This window comes from Mobula birostris, chromosome 2, assembly GCF_030028105.1.
Source record: "Mobula birostris isolate sMobBir1 chromosome 2, sMobBir1.hap1, whole genome shotgun sequence".
Taxonomy (NCBI): domain Eukaryota; kingdom Metazoa; phylum Chordata; class Chondrichthyes; order Myliobatiformes; family Myliobatidae; genus Mobula; species Mobula birostris.
In genome coordinates, this window is record NC_092371.1 from 74,479,742 (window position 1) to 74,499,855 (window position 20,114).

The 20,114-nt window shown below is 43.6% G+C and overlaps 1 protein-coding gene across 4 annotated transcripts in view; it reads right to left on the reverse strand.

Moving 5' to 3' along the window:
- Positions 1–1,880: 1,880 nt before the first annotated feature.
- Positions 1,881–20,114, reverse strand: part of LOC140187611 (protein phosphatase 1 regulatory inhibitor subunit 16B-like) — a 206,997-nt gene continuing 188,763 nt past the window's right edge. For all 4 annotated transcript variants that reach the window (XM_072243113.1, XM_072243131.1, XM_072243141.1 and 1 more), the window contains exons 9-11: positions 17,418–17,547; positions 9,163–9,334; positions 1,881–4,006 (exon numbers count right to left, since the gene is read on the reverse strand). In XM_072243113.1, coding sequence (XP_072099214.1) covers positions 3,524–4,006; positions 9,163–9,334; positions 17,418–17,547 — 785 coding nt within the window. In that variant the 3' untranslated portion in view covers positions 1,881–3,523. The remainder of the gene's footprint in view (positions 4,007–9,162; positions 9,335–17,417; positions 17,548–20,114) is intronic.

Genomic DNA, 20,114 nt, shown 5'->3' on the forward strand with positions numbered 1-20,114 from the left:
AGGACACATATTATGAAAGAGCTGAATTTTCTAACACGTTAAAGGGATATGCATTTAAGCTGATAGGGGGCATGTTCAAAGATGATGTTTGGGGCATGTCTTTACACAGAGAAACATTGGTGCATTGAATGTTCTGCCAAGATAGTAGTAGAGGCAAATACAAAGAGGCATTCAAGAGGCTCTTAGACTGGCACATGGATGTGCAGGAAATGGAAGGATATGGACGTTGTGTAGGCTGAAGGGATTGGTTCAGTAAAGTATTTTGATTACTCGTGGGCTGAAGGGCCTGGTTCTTTGCCATACTGTTCTATATTCTACACAAAGTGGCTACTTTATTAGGTACACCTGTACACCTGCTCGTTAATGTAAATGCCTAATCAGCCAATCATGTGGCAACAAATCAATGCATAAAAGCATGCAGACATGGTCAAGAGGTTCAGTTGTTGTTCAGACCAAACATCAGAATGGGGAATAAATGTGATCCAAGTGAGTTTGACTGTGGAATGACTGTTGGTGTCAGATGGGGTGATTTGAGTATCTCAGAAACTGCTGATTTCCTGGGATTTTCATGCACAACAGTTTCAGGGGTTCCCAACTTTTTTTATGCCATGGACCCTTGCCATTAACTGAAAGGTCGAGGTGCCCAGGTTGGGAACCCTACTCAGAGTTTATAGTAAATGGTGTGGAAAACAAGCAAAAAAAAAATCAGCAGAGTGGCAGTTCTGTGGGTGAAAATACCTTGTTAATGAGAGAGGCCAGAGGAGAAGGGCCAGACTGGTTCAAGCTGAAAGGAAGGTAACAGTAACTCAAGTAACCAGGTGTTACCACAGCGGTGTACAGAAGAGCATCCCTGAATGCACAACACATCCAACCTTGAAGTGGATGGGCTACAGCAGTAGAATTCCACAAACATACACTCAGTAGCCACTTTATTAGGTAAGTGCCCAATAAAGTGGCTATATAAAACTGAGTGTATGTTCTAACGCCTTTAGGAGTGGGAGAGAAAGCTGCTATAGGTCAGCTCTTAGGGAAATGGAAGCTAAGAAACTCTCCTGAGTTATGGTGGATTGTCTACTGTCAATAAATGGAGGCACACGTCTGCCCAAAGAGCAAGAATATTTAATCAGTTCTGAGGAATAAAGCAAAACATGTTTAGGTAACACCTGTGGCAACCTCAGGTCTTGGCTTGGTGCTTTACAGCTGATGAGTCAGTGCATGGGGTGCAGATTCCATTGCTCTTGGGGACAGAGGTAGCGGCCAATTCATGCCCAAGTAGCAATGAGAATACTGACCCACTGGCTCTGGGTTGAACATTAGGTGAGGGAATGAGTGGATGCAGCAGCCTAGGATTCGGGCTCGGTGCTGGAACTGACTATTCCGGGCAAACTGGAACTACTCAGTTAGCCTGGGTCCAGCATACGAGTGCCGGCACAAAGAAGGCACAACAGCAACCCCCCGCCTCCCACACTCTCTTAGAAGTTTGCATAGATTTGGCATGTCATCTAAAACTTTGACAAACTTTTATAGATGCACAGTGGAATGTATCCCGACTGGTTAGTTCACAGCCTGGTATGGAAACACCAATGCACAGGGCCAGACAAGTCTACAGAGAGTGGTGGATATAGCCCACTCCATCACAGGCAAAGCCCTCCCCACCATTGAGCATATTTACAAGGAGCGCCGTCACATGAAAGCAGCATCAATCATCAAGGACCCTAACCATCCAGGCCGTGCTCTCTTTCCACTGCTGCCATTGGGAAGAAGATACAGAGGCCTTGGGTCCCACACCACCAGGTTCAGGAACAGTTATTACCTTGCAACCGTCATGCTCCTGAACCAGTGTTGATATCTTCACTCACTCCACAACTGAAAGACTCATTTTCAAGAACTCTGCAATTCAATAATATTTATTTACTTTTTCATTATTTGCACAATTTGTCTTCTTTTGCACATTTTTGTCAGTTTTTGTTATTTATAGTTTTTCATAAATTCTATGGTATTTCCTTATTTTCCAGTAAATGCCTGCAAGAAATGAATCTTAAAGTAGTACATGGTGACAAATACGTACTTTGATAATAAATTTACTTTGAACTTTGATGCAGTGGGATTTTGCCCTTTAACAATACTGTAAGATCTTCAGTTACTATAATCACATCGTGCAAATGTGCAATACACTACGATTCAATTTCTTGTTCAAGTTTATACAGGATGCGTTTGCTCCGATTGGGTGTTGGGGATGAGTGTGACAAGGCAGGACTGAAAGGGAGATCAGTCTAAAGGACAGACCAATGTTTGTGTCAGTCCTGCCTGAGGAACTGAATTCTCTTGGCTTCTGTAGGTATATTTGGTCATCTTTTCTTACAATTTAGGCCATTTGGCCCATTGGATCTGTGATAGCTCTCAGAGCAACTACATCAATCCCAGTTCCATTCTCTCTCTCTCAAATGACCATTTACTTCTGAATTCTCCTACCACCCGCATACATACACTAGATGTAATTTACAGTAGTTAATTGACCTATCAACATCTTGGGATATGGGAGGAGAGCAGAGCACCCAGAGGGAATGTGCAAACCCCACGCAGACAGAACTGGAGGCAAGATCCAACCGTGGTCACCAAAGCTTTGTGGCAGCACTGCAAACTGTTGCATCAGCGTGCTACAAGAATGGTTACCGTACAGCGGGGTATTAAAACCAAACATGCCTCTGTGACTGTGGTGGACCTGGCTGTGAAAAGGAATGACAGATCGATTTTCTTGATCTCCCCCTATTCACGACGCTTCCTCTTCCTTGTGAGGGCACAATACCATTGCACTTAAAATGATAACTTTCTCCACAAGAGAGTAGTGCGGTGTTTTCAGGACCAAGTTACACTGATACATCAGAAATCTTAAACAAGGCAAGTGCACAATGCTTGAATACTCAACAAGAGTCATTAAATCTGTCGCATTTTGCTTAAATTCTATTTTGAACTAAACTGTATAAAGCTGACATTTATTTCCAGCAAGTGGTTGTAGAAGATAAACAGCAGTCAATTGGACTCACTGAATTGACATTACAGTAGGTGAGAAATAATCCCTTTAAATGTTTGTCTAGGAGAATCAAGAATTATGCACAGTGAAATCGTAACCAGTATTTCATTGGATAGTTGGCAAGTCCAGACAATATACAGTACATAACATATACCAGCTGGATTGTTAGGAATTCCAAGCAATTATCATGAGTAACCCTTAACTTTGTGGATAGTTAGGGACTCCAGCAGTAGACTGAGTGACCTATGTCCCACTGGAGGTATTGGGAGCTCCAGGCAATTTCACAGCCATTCACTCCTACCCCACAGAACGAAGAACTCCGCAAAGTTGCACTTTAATTGCCTCGAGCAATTAGTTAAAATAGTGCTTAAGTTAACATTCTTATGTCAGTACTTTCACGGAGAAGTTCCAACGTGAACCTTGTCATCCAAGCAGCCGCTTCTAAGAACTGCATCCTGAAACAACGGTTTGTCTTCCTTGCCACCCCTTCCATCACACAATCCTACAGCAGCCTTGTCTCTTTACCTCCGGCTCCTCCAAGGGGGCCTTAAGTTTTAATATTGGCGGGTCCCCACTGGAGTAAGAGTAGGAGGGGGAGCTCCCGTTGAAACTGACCTCCAATGTCCTTGAGCCCACCAAGCAGTTCTTTGGGTGAAGCTGGTTCTTCTCCAATACCCTTCCCTGACCGTTTGCCAAGTCAGTGTCCTGAGGTGCCTGCTTCCTCAGCTTGGCGGCTGCCCGCTGTCTCTTCAGCTCTGACAGCGTCTGGCAACTCCTGTCCTTGTTGAGCTGTGGTGAGGGGGTTGCATCACAGCGACCATGGAAAACCTGCCCGTTCAGCTTGTCTTCAGTGCTGAGTGTCCTCAGGGAGTCAGTTTTGGACATCGACCGCTGGGATGCTGGAGTCGATGTATCAGGTGGCTCTTCCATGGATTGGGTTTGTTCATGCTCAGTTTGGGAGATGGAGGACAAATCCTGCATTTAAACCAGGAGAGGAAGTGATTACTTTCTAATAGCTACGCAAAGTAAAAGTAAGTGGCAGTGGGTGTATGAATAATCAGTGTAACATAACATTAAGAACATACAGTAAATCAGTTGGGAGCTTCCTGAGAATTGTCAATGAGGAGAACTACCCTCATGCCGGGGTTGGTTGTGTCCTGAGAGATAATGGAAGCCCAGGCTATAAACAGTAAGATATCGGACTAGAATTAGGCCATTCGGACATAGCCTCAAAAGTCAGGGGAGTAGGTTTAGGACGGAAATGAGGAGGAACTGCTTTTCCCAAAGAGTGGTGAATCTGTGGAATTCTCTGCTCAATGAAGCAGTGGAGGCTACCTCAGTAAATATATTTAAGACAAGGTTGGATAGATTTTTGCATTGTAGGGGAATTAAGTGTTATGGGGACAAGGCAGGTAGTTGGAGATGAGTCCATGGACAGATCAGCCATGATCTTATTGAATGGCAGAGCAGGCTTGACGGGCCAGGTGGCTGACACCTGCTCCTATTTCTTATGTTCTTATGTCTCTGCCATTCAAACATGGATGATTCATTTTTTCAAACCGATTCTCCTGCCTTCTCCCCGTAACCTGTAACACCCTTAACCCCCCTTACCAATCAAGTTCTGTCAGTTTCCACCTTAAATTAATCTAAAAGGAATGTTTGATGGTTCTGGGCCTGTACTCACTGGAGTTTGGAAGAATGAGGGGGATTTCATTGAAACTTATCAAATATTGAAAGGCCTAGTTATTGTTCACATGGAGAGGATGTTTCCTATAGTGGAGGAGTAGAAGACTAGTGGGATCAGCCTCAGAATAGAAAGACATCCATTTAGAACAGAGATGAAGAGGAATTTCTTTAGGCAGAGGGTGGTGAATCTGTGGAATTCATTGCCACGGACGCCTGTGGAGGCCAAGTCATTGGATATACTCAAAGCAGAGGTTGATAGGTTCTTGGTTGGTGAGGGCATCATGTTCTCGATATTTATTGCTTGCTTTCCTCTCAGTTTTGTATTTGCACAGTTCATTGTCTTTTTCTCATTGGTTGTTTGCCCGCCCTGCTAGGTGTGGTCTTTCATTGATTCTGTTGTGGCTCTTCATTTACTGAGTATGCCCGCAAGAAAACAACTCTCAGGGTTGTATATGGTGATGTGTATGTACTTTAATAATAAATTTACTTTGAACTTTGATTCATTACTAGTTTTAATTTGTTAAGCAAAACATCATGGGGTGAAGGACCTATTCATGTGAGACATTTATAATGTGTCCTAAATAGTGTTCTACATATATAATTCTAATAGATATCTGCATGAGAGGGTGCCCTCGAAACCGTACATGTTAAGTCACTTTAGGTCTGACAGGTTTGGATTTATTCAGAACTGTGGTCCAAAGGCAGTTATTCAAACTAACAATTACAGCACCTTTGATTTAATAAGCGTCGGTCGTTATCATTTATTTTTGGATGGAATTCAGATAATTCAGCAGTTTCAAGGACCCCCATCTCTAATGCCCACTCCATTCGGTAGGTCAACAGTAGACAGTGGAGAGAGAGAGATTCTCTGACCATTGACAAAAAGCAAAAGGTGGACAATAATTGGCTATTGTTTAGAATAGGTCAAGATAGCTTAAGTTATTTATAGCCATGTGCAATACTTTAAATAATCTATTTGAATATGCCATGTGGATATTTTTCCACGAAGTGATGGGTTTGCTCTCCAACGGCAATGCTCCACTTTGCGTTGTCTTGTGATCTCTTGCCATCTAGTGGTGAAACAGAGAACTACAGAGATCAATACTTGTCACCAATTCAAAGCCTAAAAGGGACAGGTACTCTTCCAAATGGAAGAGTCCTGTGTATAAATCAGGAGCAGGAGAAACACTCGACCTTCAAGCCTGCACTGTCATTCAACACAGTCAATGGCTAATCTGAATAAAGCATTGACTCCCATTTCTTCCTATCTGCTGATTATCTCCTCCCTCCTGAGTTTCCTTTGAATAATCAGAGTCAGGTTTATTACCGCTGACATATAACTGTAATACTATAAATCATAGGAGCAGAATTAGGCCATTCAGCCCACTGTGTCTGCTCTGCCATTTCATCATGGCTGATTTAATTTCACCTCAACCCCATTCTCCTGCCTTCACCCCAAAAACCTTTGATAACCCGACTAAGCAAGAACCTATCAACCTCCTCTTTAAATATGCCAATGACTTGGCCTCCACAGTTATCCGTGGCAATGAGTTCCACAGATTCACCCCCCTCTGGCTAAAGAAATTCCTCTTCATCTCTGTTCTAAAGGGACATCCATCTATTCTGAGGCTATGCCCCCTGGCTCTAGAAACGCCCATGTCATGAAATTTGTTGCTACTCCTGATTGTTAAATCTTTGTTGTTTTACACACAGATACACACACACACACACACACACACACACACACACAGACATGTGAAAATTGGGGGTCTTTTTTAACCTACCAAAGTCTGTCAAGGTCTGGATTCAAGCTAGAATGTGGGGAATTATCACATGTAATATGGTACTACAGCAAGCTGGGGTAGGGAGAAGATTTATGAGGATGTGGCAGAATCAGGCCCTTTGTTCCATCTAGTCCATGCCAGCCTAATTTTCTGCCTAGTTCCATCTACCTGCATCCAGCCCATAGCCCTCCATACCTCTCCCATCCATGTACCTATCCAGTCCAGAGCAACTGCTCAGCCCAAAACATCGACGATCTATTCCTCTCCATAGATGCTGCCTGACCTGCTGAGTTCCATCAGCACTTTGTGTGTGTGTGTGTGTGTGTGTGTGTGTGTGTGTGTGTGTGTGTGTTACTCTGGATTTCCAGCATGTGCAGAATCTCTTGTGTTCAAACTTCTCTTAAGCATTACAATTGAACCCACATCTACTGTTTTCACTGGCAGCTGGTTCCACACTTGCACCACCCTCTGAGTGAAGTACCCGCTCAGGTTCCTGTTAAATGTTTTGAGCTGACATTTACCTCTCACACCACCATCCCCAGAGGTACTGCTTGACCTGCCAAGTTCCTCCAGCAGATTGCAATATCTGCTGTCTCCTGTGTCAACAATTTATTGAGGAAGGGATGTAATACAAAAGTAGGCAAGCTTCCAACTATAGAAGGCTTTGGTGAGCCACATGGAGTATTGTGTACAAATTCAGTCTCCTTATTTAAGAAGGGATATACTGGAAGCAGTTGAGAGAACTTTTCTACCAGTTCAATTCTCAAGGTGAAGTGTGGTAAAATTGAAGAGCTTGGTCCTGTACTCATTTGAGTATGTACAGCAGAATGAGAGGCGATTGTAAAATTGCACACTACTGTAAAACAGAGGCAGAGTTGAGGTAGCTCCCTGGCCCAAGAACAAGGAAAGACCCCAGATGTTCTGGCTGGCTGCCAGTCACCAGTGGTGTTCCACAGGGAACTGTGCTGGGGCCGATTCTTTTTACGTTATATGTCAATGATTTGGATGATGGAATTGATGGCTTTGTTGCAAAGTTTACAGACAATACAAAGAGAGGTGGAGGGGCAGGAGTTTTGAGGAAGTAGAGAGTCTACAGAAGGACATAGACAGATTAGGAGAACGGGCAAAGAAGTGGCAGATGGAATACAGTCTCGGAAGTGTATGATCATGCACTTTGGTAGAAGAAATGAAAGGATTGACTAATTTACAAAAAACAGAGGTGAAAAGGGACTTGGGAGTGCTTTTGCAGGATTCTCTAACAGCTAATTTGCATGTTGAGTCTACGATAGGGAAGGCAAATGCAATGTTAGCAATCATTTAAGGAGGACTAGAATATAAAAGCAAGGATGTAATGTTGAGACTTCATAAAGCACTGGTGAGGCCTCAATTGGAGTATTATGAGTAGGATGTGCTGAAACTGGAGAGGGTTCAAAGAAGATTCATGAAAATGATTCCAGGTTTAAACGGCTTGTCAGATGAAGAGTGTTTGACAACTCGGGGCCTGCATTCACTGTAATTTAGGAGAATGAGGGGTGACCTGATTGAAACCTACTGAATGGTGAAAGGACTTGATAGAGTGGATGTGGAGAGGATGTTTCATGTAACGTGGGAGTCTAAGACCAGAGGACAAAGAGAGGCATCCTTCTGGAATGGAGGTGAGGAGGAATTTCTTTAGCCAGAGAGTGGAATTAGTTGCCACAGGCTGCTGTAGAGGCCAAGTCTTTATGTATATTTAAGGCAAAGGTTTATAGATTCTTGATTAGTCAGGGTATGAAGGGATATGGGGGGAAAGCAGGAGATTGGGACTGAGTGGATCAGCCATGATGAAATGGTGGAGCAGACTCAATGGGCCAAATGGCCCAATTCAGCTCCTTCATCTTATGGTCTAATATGAGGGGGCATAACTTTAAGGTGTTTAGAGGAAAGCCTAGAGGGAATGTCAGAGGTGGGATTTTTACACAGAGAGTGTGATTGCGTGGAACGCGTGGCTGCGGGTGGTGGTAGAGGCAGATACACTAGGGGCAAGTAAGAGACTCTTAAGTAGGCATATTGATGGAGTAGAATAGAACTTTACCGTTGTTGCTCAAGACAACGAGATTGCAGTGCTACTCCAGGTCATGCAAAACGGATATAGACAATGCATGTGATATGGCTTAATGAGAAAATAAATTCCCATATCTTCATGCAACAAGTGATTTCGATAGTCCGTAACACTCAAAGGCCATTGGCAAGCTGGGGTGAAAGAAAAATGGAAGGTTATGTGGGAGGAAAGAGTTAGATTGATCTGAGAGTAGGTTAAAAGGTTGGCACAGCATTGTGGGTCAAAGGGCCTGTACTGTACTGTAGTGTTCTATGTTCTATGGTCAGAAGAGATTTCAACCATTTAATATTTAGATGAGAAGGATCTTGCTCCCTCAGAAAGTCATAAACCTTTGTAATTTTCTATTGGAAGTAGTTATTGGATAAACTCTGTCGTTGAATAGAGCAAGGCAGGGAATTTAATTCAAATTGGAGTCATGAGCTGTAGGGATTGGGAAGAAAAGGGTTAACAGCTGAGGTTAAGATTGGATCTGACTTGATCCTCTGGACAAACAGGTCTGGAGGCCAAATGGCCAGAAGGTGTACCCCTCCAAAGGTGAACAGTTTAATTTAGGTCATTACCAGGCCGATGTTCTCCTGATCTTTGGATGAATCTTTATCCTCTGCATCGCTGCTTGCGACTTCCTTCTCCATTTCCTTCTGATCCATCTGCTGCCAGATTATTGCTTCCTGTTCACATTCCTTCCTGTACAAATTGTTCCGGTCACACACGCTGGCTCTCCGTACCACTGTTCTGAAAGGAAACAGGATAGCTGCATCAGTGTGAGTTCAAAGATTTTCCTGGATCAGCCCCAACATGCACAAGTGATTTGTTCTGAAAGGAAACAGGATAGTGGTACCAACGCATGGAGTGTTGCCACAAGGAAGCAGCATCCATCAATGATCCCCATCTTCCAAGCCATGTCTTTACTACAACCATTGGGCAGGAGATACAGGAGCCTTAGGTCTCACAGCACCAGTTTCAGGAACAGTTATCACCCTTCAACCATCAGGCTCTTGAACCAGTGTGGATAACTTCACTCACCTCAACACTGAACTGATTCCACAAGTTTCAAGGACTCTACAACTCATGTTCTCAGTGTTAATATTTTGATTTATTGATTACTTGTTTATTTTGTATTTGTACAGTTTGGCTTATTTTGCACATTGGTTGTTTGTCAGTCTTCGTATCTACTTTCATTAATTCTATCGTTTTTCTTTGATCTACTGTGAATGCGGGCAAGAAAATAAATCTCAGAGTAGTAAATTTACTTTCAACTTCAGACTTTGAATGTGAACTCGAAGATTCCCTTCTGGATCATCCTCAATCTGCACTAATACTTTGAACACATGACAGTATAATCTATTCAGCAGGAATAATCTGGTTCTTGCATTAACACACAGGCCATTAGCCTCATGATGTACCGTGGAGAGCACTCTAACTGGCTGCATCACGTCTGGTATGGGGGACTACTGCACAGGATCGAAATAAGCTGCAGAGAATTGTAAACCTAGTCAGCTTAATCATGGTTACTAGTCTCCATAGTATCCAGGACCTCGTCAAGCAGTGATATCCCAAAAAGGTGGCATCGATCATTAAGGAACCCCATCACCCAGGCCATGCCTTGTCCTCATTGCTACCGACAGGAAGGAGGTATGGAAGCTTGAAGTCACATACTCAACGATTCAGGAACAGCTTCTTTTCTTCTGCCATCTGATTCCTAAATGGACATTGAACCCATGAGAACTACCTCACAATTTATAGATATATATAATGTGTGTGTGTGTGTGTGTACTGTATATATTTACCGTAATACATGTTCTTTCTCTACTTTGTATTGCAATGTACTGCTGCCGCAAAGACAACAAATTTCCGGGCATATGCCAGTGATATTCAACCTGATTCTGATTCTGATTCCGATTTTACTCTTTGCAGTGTCTCCCACAGTTTCCATCATATTTTCTATTTCAGAATGTTAGACACAAACCAATCAAGTGGGAAGTTCAGGAAAAGGTACCTTTGCCCTAGCAATGTTTAGAAAATGAAACTCACAGGAGATGTTCACCAGGATGTTCCCTGGATTTGAGAGTAATAGCTGTATGGAGAGGACAGACAAACTTGGGTTGTTTTCTCTGAAGCGTCGGAGGCTAAGGGGTGACCCTATAAACGTATGTCAATATCAGAAGAATCAAAATCAGGTTTCTTTTTGTCAGCAATATATGTCAAGAAATTTGTTGTTTTATGGCAGCAGTACAGTGCAAGACATAAAATAGTGCTGTGTAAAAGTCATATATATGAGAGAGAAAAAAGAGAAAAAAAAGAAAATGAATGAATGAATGTCTAAGACTTTTGCACAGTATTGTATTTGTCAACATGGAGCGGGGAGCAAACTTGTAAAGGCAAAGTCATCTGATTCTAAACAATTGGTTTATCGATTATTACAGAATGTTTCTCTAGTGTTTCCCGCTCCCTCACCTCTCCCTTCCCCTTTTCCCAATGATGATTCCCCTCTCCCTGCCCCCTTCCCACTCTCAGTCCACAATAGAGACCCATATCAGAATCAGATTTATGATCATTCACATATGTCATGAAATTAGTTTTTTTTGCGGTAACAGTACAGTGCAATACATAAAATTACCACAGTACTGTGTAAAACGTGTAGGCACCCTAGTTATATTGTGTGACTAAGACTTTTGCACAACACTGTAAACGACAATAAAAATAAATAAATAAATTAATTAATAAATAGTACAAAAGAGGAATAGTGAGGTAGAGTTCTTGGTCTGCTTGGAAATCTAATTGCTGAGGGGAAAAAACAGTTTCTGAAATGCTGAGTGTGTGTCTTTAGGCTCCCGTACTTCTTCCCTGATGGCAGCAACGAGAAGGCTGCAGGGTCCTTAATGACGAATGCCATCTTCTTGAGCCACCGCCTTTCGAAGATGTCTTCGATGGTGGGTAGGGAATATAAAATGATAAGAGGCCTCTTAAAGTCCATCCCTACTTGAGAATAAAGGGAGCCTTTTCTGGTTGGCTGTTGGTGACTAGTGGTGTTCCACAGGGGTCTGTGTTGAGACAGATTCTTTTTACATTATATGTCAATGATTTGGATGATGGAATTGATAGCTTGGTTGTCAAGCTTGCAGATGATATTAAGATAGGTGGAGGGACAGGTAGTTTTGAGGAAGTAGAGAGGCTACAGAAGGAGTTAGACACATTAGGACAGCCTTTCTCAACCTTTTTGCCCTGTCTCAGGTACCAGGAAACCCGCAGGGCTCACAGTATGCTAGTGTGTTCAGTAAGTTGTAGGTATAATCCAAAAATAATTGTCAATGCTCTTTTGAGTAGAGAATAAATTTTTAGCCAACCTTTCTTGAAAGAAAAACAGTTAAGCTTAGCTTACCTTTCCTGAAATTGCTGTTTCTTTCTCTTCCATAAATTTTAAAAACTCATGAGGCAAATATAATAAACTTAATTCTGAGTCGAACTTGAGATAAGCACGCATGGATTTCACCTTCAACTGAAATGAGACGATTTCTATCCTTGCTCTGAATGCTTGTTAAACAAGAAAAAGCTTGCTCACACATGTAAGAAGTTGAAAACTGCAGCAAAATGTTCATTGCTTTCTTATGAACGGCAGGATGCTCTTCTTTCACAGAAATCCAGAACTTGTCCAGGGGCAGTTCAGTAAATTTCATCTTGAGTGAATGATCAGAGTGCAGCTCACAAAGTTGTTCCTCTTCTCTCAAGTCAAGTTCTCGGGCTGAGCAGAAGATTCAGAGAATCTCGAGTGAACTGATCTGAAATCTACTAAGTAACTTGCTTTCTGAGATTTTTTTTACTGACTTTGACTGACTTTATTTTCAAATGCTTTAATCTGTTTGTTTTGAGATTCTAATAGTCGTTTAAAGTAATCAGCACTTTTACATGTCATATGGCTGTAATTTGTAGTTAGTATCTTTTCAGTTTTACTGGAGCCATTGCTGAAGGGTCTAGGCCCGAAACGTTGACTGTTTACTCTTTTCCATAAATACTGCCTGGCCTGCCGAGTTCCTCTAGCACTTTGTGTGTGTTGCTACATTTGTAAGTTGTTTGCCACGGCGGAATAGGACAACTTGGATCACCAGTCCATGTAAAACCCATTGATGAGTAGCTTTCATTGTAAAGACATGGTACCGGCTGATTACTAAGCAGACATCCCACCTCTCCCGGAAGTTCCGGGAGTCTCTCGCATATTGATAACGGCTCCCTGATGCCCGGAAATTATATACAATATTGATTTTTTTTCTTCTACACTGTAGTTTGTAGAAAATCATGAATAAAATATTATAAAAAAAAGAAATTATATACAATATCCTGGAAATGGTATTTTTTTCAGATCGAGAGGGAGGGCGAGAGCGAGCATCCTGATTGGTCTCTCATTGTGCTAAGTAGACCTATCAGTTTTCTCGGTGGGCGGGCTTTACAGTCGACCTCAAAAATAATGATAGTGTTGCTCGCTGCACTGTTTGCAACAGTGACTTTTCTATTGCCCACAGTGGGTTAAAATGTAAAAGACATGTTGAGGTGAGTTTAACAGGTGTCATTCGTTCATTAGCGTAGCGAACGTTATTTAAACTAGCTGGCTACCTGCTGAGGAGCTACTCTATTGATGTCCTACGTGATGAGGCCAAACTTCCTGTAGACTTGCTTAAAGTTGTAATAGAATAAACATGATAATATAATATAAGTACATATTTTAATGTCACATTTTCTGCTTATGCCCAACTTGGTTTACAGATTAGACAAAATCACTAAACAAAGTATTACATACACCCTTGGAGGTCGACCGGGATGGGGGGGTTGGATATGGGGTTGCGGGGGGTGGGGGTGCTACCCCCCGTGGGGGGGTGGATATGGGGTTGCGGGGGGCGGGGGTGCTACTCCCCTGACATGAGTTTTTACAGGGTGCGATGTCTGCTTTAGTCCCACCCACTGCTTTTGTCTCCAGGACCCAGAAGAGGCTGCTGGACTTCTTCTGGGGCGACAGGTGGCACTGGGTCTCCACTGCAGTCCTGAGTCTTCCGATTACAGAGGGCGGTCAGTTATTGGTGTGTGTGTGCACCCAGCTACGGCTCTCCGCCTCAGGACCCTGCGGAGATACCCGTATAGTGACCACCCTCCAAGATGGCATGTGCTGGCGACGTACTTTCTCTGCCAGGGATACAGCGCTTCCAATGGACAGCATCAGCTGCACCACTTTGAGGGAACTGCCTCACTTATACCAAGAGCTGTTGAGGGTATGGGGCCTAGTCTCCAGACAGGGTGCTCCTGCGTCGGTGGGGGAACGGATCTACCTGCGAGGGGGATTGGTCCCGATCCTATTATGGTGGGTGTTGAGGGGACTCAGGGAACGGGAGAGGCTCCGGCTGCATCATCACCTGATGGGCTGGAGGTGCTCATCAGACCCAGGCCTTGGGATATCATGCAGGAGAGGGTCCCACATAATGTGAGCTGTCTCGCGGGGAAGCCCACCGTGCCCTTCCATGACACTCCAAAGCGTTTCTTGTACGGGCTGCTCTTGCACACCTTTCAATTTCTTGCCTTCGTCTGCTGACCAGGCTCACCTTGGCAGTCTGTTTTACCATCTGACAGCGGGGGAGGTCCCCAGTGGAAATCTCTTCATGCAGGGGTCCTTCCCCTCTACATTGGGGACCTGGGGTGCAAGGTGTTGCACAGGGCAGTACCATGCAGCAGGTACTGACACCCCGTCTGGGGCCAGGAGGAGTCAGTGTACCACGCTTATATGGAGTGTGAGGGGTTGCAGTCTCTGTTTGAGTATCTGGAGGGGCTGCTACTCAGGTTCTGGTTGTACTTCAGCCTCGCACTCCTCATATAGGGGCACCCAGTACGGGAGGGGGCAGGTCGTGAGGAGGACGTACTGGTGGGTGTGCGCCAAGATGGCCATTCATGGGTCTAGGCAGCAGACAGCCGAGGGCTCTGCCAGGGCGACTGCCTGCCCCTCTTCTGAGGATACGTTCATGCCCCATTGTCCTTGGAGACGGAGCACGCGGTCACAATGGGTTCAGTGGGGGACTTACGGGAGTGGTGGGCCCCCCCAGGAGCTGACTGTTTTATAGACAGTAGTAATCATATTTTAATTTGAATTTATTCACTGTCTTGCAAATAATGTTTGTACTTTGTGTAAATAAACTTTTATAGTTCTGTTTTAAAAAAAAGACTTTTTGTGTCCGTCGTTGCACTAGTGCACTGACATGACTTGGAAGATTGTAATTCTTCATCATTAGCCTTATCAGAATTGCCTGTAGGCCGAGGCCCAGGATCCTCCTCTTCCACTTCCTCTTCAAAAATCGCCACACTGGAACACCTTCAGAATAAACATTTCCCTCCAACTTTTCACTACACCAATTGAGTTTGTTCACTTCCATAAGTCAGTTGGTGGTGCATAAGGGGGAGTTGGGGGAGGTAATTTGGAAAGGAGAGGCTGAAGTCACAGCCCAGGTTGGGCAAGTCCATTCAATGCTCAGAAAACACACTTCATGCTCTTCAACACTCCACTGTCCTCTCCTCCATGCAATACAGCGCTCACCAATTATCAACAGCCTCCCCTATCTCGCATTAATATAACTGAGAATGGACACACCCAAATAAACACGGTCCTACTGCGCACTGCCGTACTGGGCTGAGATTGCTAATGGGGCTGCTTGGTCACTGCCTACCACTGCGAGTGCTAGGTTCGTGCAAAGTTCAAAAAACAATGTTTATTTTTATTTAATCACCATCTCTTGCGGAACTCCTAGCAATATCCCACAGATCCCTAGGGTTCCCCTGGATTAGGAGAATGGGCAAAGAAATAGCCCATGAAATACAATGTTGGGAAGTATATGGTCATGCACTTTGGCAGAAGAAATGAAAGGGTTGACTAATTTCTAAATGGAGAAGAAGTACAAAAAACTGAGACGCTAAAGGACTTGAGAGTTCTTGTGCAGGATTCCCTAAATGTTTATTTGCAGGTTGAGTCTGTGGTGAGGAAGGCAAATGCAATGTTAGCATTCATTTCAAGAGGACTAGAATATAAAAGCAAGAATGTAATGTTGAGACTTTATAAAGCACTGGTGAAGCCTCACTTGGAGTATTGTGAGCAGTTTTAAGCTCCTTAGAAAGGATGTGCTAAAACTGGAGAGGGTTCAAAGGAGGCTCATGAAAATGATTCCAGGATTAAATGGCTTGTCAGATGAAGAGTGTTTCATGGCTCTGGGCCTTTATTCACTGTAATTTAGAAGAATGAGGGGTGACCTCATTGAAACCTATTGAATGGTGAAAGGACTCGATAGAGTGGATGTGAAGAGAATGTTTCATGTAATGTGGGAATCTAAGACCAGAGGGCACAGCCTCAGAATAAAAGGGCATCTTTTTAGAATGGAGATAAAGAGGAATTTCTTTAGCCAGAGAGTGGTAAATCTGTGGAATTCTTTGCCACAGGCAGCTGTGGAGGCCAAGTCTTCATGTATATTTAAAGTAGAGGTTGGTAGAATCATGATTGGTCAAGGCATGAAGGGATATGTGGAGAAGACAGGAGACTGGGGCTGAGAGGAATATTGGATTAGCGCAGACTCAGTAGGCTTCATTGTCTAATTCTGCTCCTATATCTCATGGTCTTATGGTCCTATGACCCTGTCATGAGAGGTGGAAATGAGTAAGGCTGGCCGACGGGGCTCTGAGGAAGCTGTACAGGCCAATCCCCTGTACAGTGGATGCAATGGACTGCAGAAGCGTTGATGTGCTCCAACTGTACCATCGACCTCAGAGAACAATGGAGATGGGAGGTCATCGATGGTCTATGCTCCACTGGGAGCAAAGGGCCCAAGTAAGTGAGATAGCATGGACAGACCAGGTTTTTAACCTTGTCTAGCAAACAGCCTTTCCAATACAAGAGGGCATAGGTGAGAGGTGCAAAGATGAAAGGAAATTTATGAGTTAAGTTTTCTTTACACTGTGGAAGGTTGCTGGGAGAGGCAGCAAAGTCGGTGTGATTGCAATGTTTAACAAACATTTAGATAGGCACATGAACCGACAGTGAATGGAGGGACATGGACATTATGCAGGCAGAGGGGACTGGTTTAAAATGGCATTGTGGTTAGTACAGAATTTGTGGGTTGAAGAGCCCATTCCTGGTCTGTACTGTTCCGTGCTCTTCACAAGCAACGTACCTTTGGCTTACTTGCAAAGCACTCGATCAAGATAAAGATGAGCTTTATTTGTCACATGTACATCGAAACATGGAAGCATACAGTGAATCGTGTCAATGACCAACGCAGCCTGGGTATGTGCGGGGGGGGGGGGAGGGAAGGCAAGCCTGCAGGTGTTGCCACGCTTCTGGTGCCAGTGTAGCATGCCCACAACTTTCTAAACCTAAGCGGTACATTTTTGGAATGTGGGAGAAATCCAAGGAATTTGGAGGAAACCCATGCAGTCATGGGGAGAAGGTACAAAGTCCTTCCAGTGGTTGTGAAGTGAGCCCCGATCACTGGTGTTTTAACATGTTATACCAACTGTTACACTACTGTGACAGCACAGCCAGAGACTACTCCCAATAGGCCAATAGTTTATCTCAGGAGTGAGAATATTCCAAGGAAACGCAACCTGAACCAAAGACTGATTTGAAGTGAAAGTGAAATTTCACATTTTTAAGCTCGTGTTTCTGACTCTGAGAGCAGTATAAATCCCCCAAGTCCCTGCATTCCCAGTCTCCCGCAAGTTAGAGCACAGTTTAGTTATCTCTCCATGTACAGATATGGATTGGGGGGGGGGTCTAATAAAAACATCTCAGTATACTGACCCTCGGCTCCCAGCACTAGATGTTCTCCTGCTCAGAGATGACTTGTTCTTTCCCTGTGACTTCTGGATGCTTTCGTGTTTGTGTTTGAGTTGTCGTAGCAAAGTCCTGGACTCTTCATCGTCACACAGATCTGCAAGGGAAAATTAACATCCTTGTCATACAGGTATACCATCAGGCTGGATCAAACTGCTCAAAGTATGAACCACTTTTGTTTCAAGGGAGTTCAGGTCATTGATTTGAGTACCACTCAGAGAATGGGGCACATAATCCAAGTGGACACTCTGATACAGTTCTGAGGAATATCATTTACTGGAGGAGATATTAAACCAGGACCCCAGGCAACTTATGATTCCAGGGCTGCATCTGATGAAGATAGCCATGGAGGTCAAGTCATTGGATATATTTAAAGTGAACGCTGATAGGTTCTTTATTAGTAAGGGCGCCAAAGGTTACAGGACAAGAATGGGGTTGAGAGGAATGATAAATCAGCCATAATTAAATGGAGAAGACTTGATGGGCCGAATGGCCTAATTCTGCTCCTATGTCTTATGCAGTAATGGTCTAAGGGCTCTTGACCAACATAAAGTTCTCATTGAAATGCATAACCCAAGCTCTTGTTTCTGCTGAATGTCAATCTCTGTAGTCACGAACTGGCTGAGATACACTTTGAGACTTGCCAAATTTGTGATATTTACATTGTAAATACATAATTTTCCTTTTCTTTCAGGGACGTACACTCAGAAGCACCATCATCCACAGAAAGATCAGGCTAATGTGCCTTTGCGGTTTTGCCATGTTGTAGAAGCCTTTGATCACACGCAGCTGAAAGGACAGAGCCATCCTTTTCTCATACTGATGAATTATTGTATCCTCATTTATATTAATTCAAATACAGTGCAGAGAATCCTCATCCAGCAATCCTCCAATAATACTCACAGGTGAGACAGTGCAGTGAGGGCTCGTCTCGGTCTGGTCATTAACATTCATTTTAGAGTACAGATAACAGTTCTAAACCACACTACACTCAGGAAAGTATTAGTTTTTATGAACTTTGGGTTTTATCAGCTAACTGGTTTTTAACTGAACAATCCAATTTCTTGTGTATGTTTTTTAAAGTATTAACAGTTTAAATTATTAAATAGGGTCAAAAGAAAAAGTAAATTTGCTCTTTCTCCTTAATCAATTCTGAAATCCATTTCTGACTGAAGCAGTCACTTCAAAATCCTGTGTCATTCAAGACCAACATTGGGATGAAGTTTTGTGTCATCTCCAAGCGACAGGCTGGAGAATAAAGGACAACTTGCTCTGTTACGTAGATGATCAGAGTTCCACTAACTCAGCTGCTGGTTATTAAAACTCCACAAGTGGTGGGGACTACACTCAGTGGCCACTTTATTAGGTACACCTGCACCCCTGCTTGGTAATGCAGATATTTAATCAGCTAATCGTGTGGCAACAACTTAATGCATAAAAACATGCAGACATGGTGAAGTGGTTCACTTGTTGTTCAGGCCAAACATCAGAATGGGGAAGAAATGTGATCTAAGTGACTTTGACTGTGAAATGATTATTGGTGCCAGATGGGGCAGGGTTTGAGTATCTCACAAACTACTGATCTCCTGCAATTTTCACACACAACAGTCCCTTGTGTTTACAGAGAATGGTGCGAGAAACAAAAAACATCCAATGAGCCACCATTCTGTGGGTGAAAATGCCTTGGTGAATGAGAGAGGTCAGTCTCATTCAAGCTGACAGGAAGGTGACAGTAACTCAAATAGCCACATGTTACAACAGGTGGTGTGCAGAAGAGAATCTCTGAATGCACAACATGTCAAATCTTGAAGTGGATGGGCTACAGCAGCAGAAGACCACGGATATACACTCAGTGGCCACTTTATTAGGTACAGGAGGTACCTTAATCTTCAATTTAATCCTTCAATATATCCCTCTTAATCCCTCAAACCTGTTCTGCTGTACGTCAATCAATAATTCAGTGCCTGAACTCCTCTCTTTGGCTTGAATACATCGGTCAGTTGGTTGCACATTGATGTTCGATTTTAAGTACACATTTCCTGTCTGGATGCATAATGGCTTGGTGTGGCAGCTGCTCTGGATGTAACCACAGAAACTGCAGAGAGTTGTGGACACAGCTCATCGCATCACGGAAACCAGCCTGCTCTGCATGGACTCTGTCTGCACTTCTCGTTGTCCCAGTAAAGCAGCCAGCATAATCACAGACCCTTCCCACCCCAGACATCCTCTCTTCTCCTCTTTTCCAGTAGGCAGAAGATTCAAAACGCTGTCCACCAGTCTCAAGGACAGCTTCTATCCCACTGTTATCAGTCTGTTGAATGGTTCCCTAAAATGGACTCTTGCCCTCGCCATCTACCTCGTAATGATCTCGTATATTATTGGCTACCTGCATTCCCCTTTCTCTGTAACTGCTACACCTGTTACTGTTTTACCTTGTTCTACCTCAATGCACTGTATAATATGCAAAACAAGCTTTTCGCTGTATCATAGCCACTGAGTCACAGAAAAGTACAGCACAGAAACAGGCCCTTTGGCCCATCTAGTCTGTGACAGGCCATTTAAACTGCCTACTCCCATCGACCACAGCCCATCATACTCCTACCATCCACAAACCTATCCAAACCTCCCTTAAATGTTAAAATGGAGCTTGCATGCACCACTTGC